Source organism: Bison bison, unplaced genomic scaffold (genome assembly GCF_000754665.1).
Source record: "Bison bison bison isolate TAMUID 2011002044 unplaced genomic scaffold, Bison_UMD1.0 scf7180017864289, whole genome shotgun sequence".
NCBI lineage: Eukaryota > Metazoa > Chordata > Mammalia > Artiodactyla > Bovidae > Bison > Bison bison.
This window is the reverse complement of record NW_011494861.1, coordinates 16,432,077-16,439,609: the sequence shown is the minus strand read 5'-3', so window position 1 is coordinate 16,439,609 and position 7,533 is coordinate 16,432,077. Positions and strand designations below refer to the sequence as shown.

Genomic DNA, 7,533 nt, shown 5'->3' with positions numbered 1-7,533 from the left:
TATTAATATACTAGCTTTGACAAGCTAACATATACTCCCTGATACTCGTCTAGGAGGACAGCAGGTGGGTGGTACTTGCCTTGCTTGCTATACAAAGGAGCCCCACAAAAGGTTCATTCCAGACCCAAGGACTTTTGTTATAAACATGAACTTAAAGTTCCTTGTACTACAGACTGAAAACAGCAATTTTAACAAAATGGCAAAGCTCCGTGCTACCCATCCCCCTGCTCCGGGGAGGGGGATGTTTTAAGTGCTTTTCACCTAAAGTTCTAATACACAATATACATATTTTAAAATATATATTTTAAGTCCTAGACATATACATGAACTACAGCATTGCCATTACCAACATGATTATAAGACCATTATAGCTGAGAGAAAAGAGAGATCTGCAAAATTTACACGAGGGACGAAGAAAGAAGAACTGGACAGAGAAAAACTGGCCTTAACTGTGGGCTTCTAGCAAGGTGCATCCTAAACTAATGGAGGATACAGGAGAAGCAGGTTGAGCGAGAATTTAGAGAAAGAGACACTGGTGACAATGAACAGATAGGTAAGAAAGGGTGGAAGAAAAGGAGGTGAATGAGGACAAAGGTAATTTAAGAGGGTGTGTAAACTGCTCAAGAAGGGAGAAACAGGTGAAGAGCGTCGCAATCCACTATCAGTATCACAGCTAAGCTTCCAGATTGTTATTTTGCCCAAATTCCGTTGAATACCGCGAGAACGCTAATCCAATTAATTATCCCCTTCTTCCCGAACGCTAAAGACCCGCCCCCTGCAGCCCAGGTCCCGCCCCTCGTGTCCTCGCTGTCTGCGGCAGTGTTAATAAAGTTGCAGCGGTTTGACATTTGCGGTCAACAAGATGGCTACTTCCATGCTCGGATCTCTGCTGCGGATCGTCCGACAGGTCTGGCCCGCGCCGTTATACCCTCCTCCCCTTCTCTGAACTTCCAAACCCAGAGGTCCTCCACTGTTCTGCCACCAGGAGCGCCCAGTGCAGACCTGTTCCAGGGTTCTCTCCTCTCCACTTCCTTCCTCCTACTTGATTCCGGGGAGGGCCGAGCTGCAAATGTAAATTGGGTTATTTGTAAACTTAGAGCTGACTGGCGTTGAAAGCCTGCAGACGGACTCCACTTTACGAGTGTAGGTGGAGACAGAAGGTGTCTGAAGAATGAGGCCCCCCAAACCTCCCAAAGTTAAAAGAAAGCCGAGCAAAGGAGACTTGAACAGAGGGAGGGAGGTGGTGGCCTGGAAGCACTCCAGGAGCCGCGAGTGGGGAACTCTGGTTAAAGTCAATTAAAAGAGGGCTGAGAATTGCTTGTTTGGTTTGCGTGCGTGCCTGCTCAGTCGCTTCCGACTCTTTGCGACCCCGTACACTGTAGCCCGCCGGACTCATCTGTCCATTGGATTCTCCAGGCAAGAATACTGGAGTGGGTTGCCGCGCCCTCCTCCAGGAGACCTTCCCGACCCGGGAATCAAACTGGCGTCTCTTGGGACTCCTTCATTGGCAGGCGGATTCTTTACCACTGCGGCACCTGATAGCCCCTCTGTTGGGTTTAGCAGCGTGGAAATTGTTGGAACCTGCAGCATAGCAGTTTCGATGGTGTGGTGGGGGTGAAAGTATTAGAGACAGAATGGGAGGAAAGAAATACATTCTGTCTTTCCTGCAAACTACAGACTACACACATAGACGAACCTTTGAAGACGTTTTGCTGCAAAAAGGAACAAAAAATTGGGTCAATAGCTGAAGAGGAGGTGGGTTAAGAGTGGGTGTTTTGTGGTATTTTTTATTTTTAGCGTGACAGAAGTCAGTGCGTGTTTCTGTGTCAAAGGGAAAGATTCTGTAGAGGGGGGAAAATAGATAATGTAGGAGAGGGAAGAATTGCTGAAGCTGTAGCTTGTGTAGGCAAGAGGTGATGAGTTTAGTGTTAGATTATTTGGTCTTCAAAACATGAACAGTTACTCCGTAATGGCGTTGTCCAATAGAAATAAAATACCAACCACATTTGTAACTTACAGTTTTCGAGTAGCCACATTTAAAAAAGTAATTAGCAGATGAAATTAATTTTATTAAAATATTTTAAATATGTTTATCAAAAATATTGTATTTCAACATGTAATCTATAAATGTGATGTGTGAGATCTTGCATTCTTTTTTTAATGCTAAATCTTCAAAATCAGGTTTGTATTTTACACTTAAGAGTACATCTTAGTTTGGATTCTAAATTTTTCACGATTAAGATGGAAAGTGTAGTCCTATCAAAACTAAAACTTTTTAGTGTTTGCCTTGCTTAAGTTTAGATTTTTTCATTAATTAAAATTAAATAAAATTTAGAATTGCATTCTTCTAGTTACTTCTCAAGGGCTCACTAGTCATGTGCGGTTAGTGGCTACTGTATTAGAGCAGATCTTTAATAGTAGGAGGGAATGTAGTTTATATGATTGCAGATGCTTTTTAAATTTATTTTGTTGAAGTCTAGTTGATTTACAATGTTATGTTAATTTATTAACATAAGTGATTCAGTTGCACATATTTTTTCATATTCTTTTCCATTATGGTTTATTACAGGATATTGAATTTAGTTCCCTGTGCTATACAGTAGGACCTTGTTGTTTTTTCATTCTATATACAATAGTTTGCATCTGCCAATCCCAAAGGCCTTATCCAGCCCTTCCCCATGCCCCCTCCCCCTTGGCAACCACAAGTCTATTCTATATATCTGATTATAGATGCTTTTGATTTCATAATTGAAGAGAAAGTGAAGTCATCAGCTAAACATGGGGATGTGGGAGCAGGTGTCAGGGATTTAAAGAAAGAAGAGATGGTGTAAAATAGTCAAAGTACATCAGAAGAATAGTGGCAAGGATTAGAGCCAATAAGGTGAAGTGAAAGAGGGATCAGGGAGTGGAGGGTGTATGAAAGACAGTATTGTGTTTACAGACCATGGAATTCAGGTGGCTCAGACTGTAAAGAATCCGTGTGCATTGTGGGAGACCTGAGTTTGATCCCTGGGTCGGGAAGATCCCCTGGAGGAGGGCATGGCAACCCATTCCAGTATTCTTGCCTGGAAAATCCCCATGGACAGAGCAGCCCGGCGGGCTACAGTCCATGGGGTGGCAAAGAGTCGGACACGACTGAGCGACTAAGGACACAAGCAGGAGATAGGAATTCGAAGCTGAGAGGTGAAAAGCTGGTAGGAGCAACGGATTAAAAGTTCCAGAGGGGCTGTTATTAGGCTGTTAGAAGAAACATGCTGGAAAGAAGTGATAGAGTATGAGATACACACAACTGGATAATAGAAAACTTTCGCCTCCTGGGAATAAAAGAGGTCCAGCATGGAAGTAAATAGGAAAAGAGGAGTGGAGGACAAAATGCCTGGAGGAAAAGAGTTCGAGGAATGGAGAGATCGCGGTATAATTTCACTTGTGTTGAGATCACCAGGAATTAAGACAGAAGGAGTGACAGCCAGGATTGACAGTGAAAAATGAAAGGGAATGGTGGGGGCTGTGGTAGATGACTGCAGTGCTGGAAGTGTAACCCCGTGGCACAAGAGTCACAGCTTCCTCTCAGGAAGGAGGGACAGTCTGCAAGCTGCAGTAAAGAGCAAGAAAGCTTCCTCCCAGTCATGGGAGAAAAAGAGCTATAGGGGAAAGTATTGAGCAAATATTTGGAGGAGTTGTTAAGAGAAGTTGAGGATTTAGAAGATACTGATGGTGGTAGACCATGAGTTGAAGAAAGGCCAATGGAATAGTTTTAGGTGAAGAGGGGTGAGAGAGAGGGGTAGGTTAGGATATGTACAGAACAGAATAGAAGCAATCTTAACATGTAAAGCACTGTTATAAACTGGCAAGAAAATACAACATAATAGAAATGTGGGCAAAGGACATAAACTATTACAGAAGAAATTAAGAGACCAGTAAATGTTTATTTTAAAAGTGTATTGCCTTTATAGTCATAAAAAAAAAAAGTTGTACAGAAAGAATAAAAAGTTCCTTGTTTCTTCTTAAATAAATAGAAACGTGTTAGGAGATGATAGAACACTGATTAGGGATAGTCTGGAAAAGAAGGGGAAAATATTTCATTTTGGTTTCTAATTCTCTTTTGCTTTTAGTTTCATAGGTAACAGCAGACACTGCACTGCCCCTTCAGGTGAATTGTTTCTTTCAGCTGGAATGACCTCCTTGAACCTTACCACTCTAATCTTGTCCATTTCCTCATTTGGTTTGGAAAAACTTCACCTTCTCTGCATTCCCCCGCTTCCTAACTGTATCAGAATTCTGTCAGTCCTTCCAAGCCTTGCCTGAGCCCTCTTTCCATGACGCTTATTTCCAGCCACTGTGACCATGGTACTCATTTGACTCAGTCATGAATGAAATTTCAATATCGATTTGATACATGCTATCTTATTTCTAAAAGATGATTTTAGAGTTGTATTTCCCCTTGAGACTTTGAGCATTGAAGGCAGTTTATCTTTTGTTGACAGGTTGAAAAAAGGTTATCTTTCTAGTCTAGTAGTCTCATTTTCAGCTTTATGTTCTGTATCATGCTGTACATGTGTTTTTTCTAAAACAGCAGTTATAAGAAGCCATCATCATCTTCCATAGCTGTAATTTAATGAACATATAATATCTGCTCTGGTTTGGGAAAGACTTAAGTTCCTAACGGCCTGCATTCTGAGTGTACTGTTAGAACTGTTGGCTATCACCACGTAAACACGGGACAACGAGGACCCTCTGTCTTGTTACTGGACAACTCACGCTAAGAAATGGGTTTTGAGTGACAATTGCAAAGTACCCATTGACCCAGCAGTTCTGCTTCCAGGACTTTACCCTGCTGATATATATAAACACATATGAAATGATTTACATAAGACATTATTCATTGTAGCATTGTTTATAATGATAACTGGTCAGGTATGGTCTAGTTGTCCACCAGTAGGTCTCAGGATAATAAATCATGATGCATCTGTGGGGAGGAAAAGAGTTCTCAGCTGGAGCCCTTGTGTCAATAGCAAGAGAAAAGCATACAAATTTGTAAGTTTTACCCAACACAGGAGTTTTCATAAGGGAAGAAGAACCAAAGGAGTTAAACCTAAGTGGGTTTTGTGCTAGGGTTAATGAAGCCCGGTAAGTCATGGGAAAATGTGGTAAGACTGAAGGCATGAGCTATGTATAGAAAACTAAAGGAAACTTAGCATGGCCAGTTATTTAGATTCTTCTCAGTGTTCCTCGGGTTCCAGAGATAAGCATGCTTCTTTTATGCCCTGGGTATACGGAGGGACCCTCTCATGTGAGCGTCTTATGACCTGTTTCAGGGGAAGGTCAGAAAGTCCTTCTTGCACCTGCTGTTTCTCAGATTCCTTTTGCTTGAAATAAACAGTATGCCAGAGAAGCCCTATTTTGAGATAGTATCTCCTGAACCTGGTCACTTCCATATAGTGGAATATTATGCAACCTAAAACAATGTGGAAGCTTTAAACATGGATATAGAAAGAGCTCTAAAATCTATTGTTAAATGTGAAAAAAACGGGTAGGAGAAGAAACATGGGAGAGGGAGTACGTACGTGTATTTTATAGGCAAAAATCTCTGGAAGGCTACAGAAAAGAAATTAGTAACTGGGTACCTCTGGGGTGGGGGTATGGTCACTGGGCAGATAAGCGACGAGGTGGGAGGATGAATCCGCTTTGTGTCTTTTTTAATTTTTTTTATTGAACTGTAGTTGATTTACAGTATGCTTATATTTGGTGCTGTGTGTGTGTTCTTAATTCTTTTCCATTATAGGTTATTACAAGATACTGAATATAGGTGCCTGTTCAGTTCAGTCGCTCAGTCATGTCCGACTCTTTGCGACCCCATGAATTGCAGCAGGCCAGGCCTCCTTGTCCATCACCAACTCCCGGAGTTCACTCAGACTCATGTCCATCGAGTCAGTGATGCCATCCAGCCATCTCATCTTCTGTTGTCCCCTTCTCCTCTGTTGTCCCCTTCTCCTCCTGCCCCCAATCCCTCCCAGCATCAAAGTCTTTTCCAGTGAGTCAACTCTTGGTATAAGGTGGCCAAAGTACTGGAGTTTCAGCTTTAGCATCATTCCTTCCAAAGAAATCCCAGGACTGATCCCTTCAGAATGGACTGGTTGGATCTCCTTGAAGTCCAAGGGACTCTCAAGAGTCTTCTCCAACACCACAGTTGAAAAGCATCAATTCTTCGGCGTTCAGCCTTCTTCACAGTCCAATTCTCACATCCATACATGACCACAGGAAAAACCATAGCCTTGACTAGACGGACCTTTGTTGGCAAAGTAATGTCTCTGCTTTTGAATATGCTATCTAGGTTGGTCATAACTTTCCTTCCAAGAAGTAAGCGTCTTTTAATTTCATGCCTGCAGTCACCATCTGCAGTAATTTTGGAGCCCCCCAAAAATAAAGTCTGACACTGTTTCCACTGGTTCCCCATCTATTTCCCATGAAGTGATGGGACCAGATGCCATGATCTTCGTTTTCTCAATGTTGAGCTTTAAGCCAACTTTTTCACTCTCCACTTGCACTTTCATCAAGGGGCTTTTTAGTTCCTCTTCACTTTCTGCCATAAGGGTGCTGTCATCTGCATATCTGAGGTGATTGATATTTCTCCTGGCAATCTTGATTCCAGCTTGTGTTTATTCCAGTCCAGCGTTTCTCTTGATGTACTCTGCATATAAGTTAAATAAGCAGGGTGACAATATACAGCCTTGACGTACTCCTTTTCCTATTTGGAACTAGTCTGTTGTTCCATGTCCAGTTCTAGCTGTTGCTTCCTGACCTGCATATAGGTTTCTCAAGAGGCAGGTCAGGTGGTCTGGTATTCCCATCTCTTGTAGAATTTTCCACAGTTTATTGTGATCCACACAGTCAAAGTTTTTGGCATAGTCAATAAAGCAGAAATAGATGTTTTTCTGGAACTCTCTTGCTTTTTCCATGATCCAGCGGATGTTGGCAATTTGGTCTCTGGTTCCTCTGCCTTTTCTAAAACCAGCTTGAACATCAGGAAGTTCACGGTTCACGTATTGCTGAAGCCTGGCTTGGAGAATTTTGAGCATTACTTTACTAGCGTGTGAGATGAGTGCAATTGTGCGGTAGTTTGAGCATTCTTTGGCATTGCCTTTCTTTGGGATTGGAATGAAAGCAAAGACCACAGGACTGGAAAAGGTCAGTTGAGTTTTCCAAATTTGCTGGCATATTGAGTGTAGCACTTTCACAGCATCATCTTTCAGGATTTGAAATAGCTCAACTGGAATTCCATCACCTCCACTAGCTTTGTTCGTAGTGATGCTTTCTAAGGCCCACTTGACTTCACATTCCAGGATGTCTGGCTCTAGGTCAGTGATCACACCATCATGATTATCTGGGTCGTGAAGATCTTATTTGTACAGTTCTTCTATGTATTCTTGCCACCTCTTCTTGATATCTTCTGCTTCTGTTAGGTCCGTACCTTTTCTGTCCTTTATTGAGCCCATCTTTGCATGAAATGTTCCCTTGGTATCTCTAATTTTCTTG

General features: G+C 42.1%; 1 protein-coding gene across 1 annotated transcript in view; it reads left to right on the top strand.

The window, feature by feature from the left end:
* The first annotated feature begins 775 nt into the window (after positions 1-775).
* Positions 776-7,533, top strand: part of MRPS14 (mitochondrial ribosomal protein S14) — a 20,242-nt gene continuing 13,484 nt past the window's right edge. The window contains exon 1 of the mRNA XM_010850096.1: positions 776-907. Coding sequence (XP_010848398.1) covers positions 863-907 — 45 coding nt within the window. The 5' untranslated portion in view covers positions 776-862. The remainder of the gene's footprint in view (positions 908-7,533) is intronic.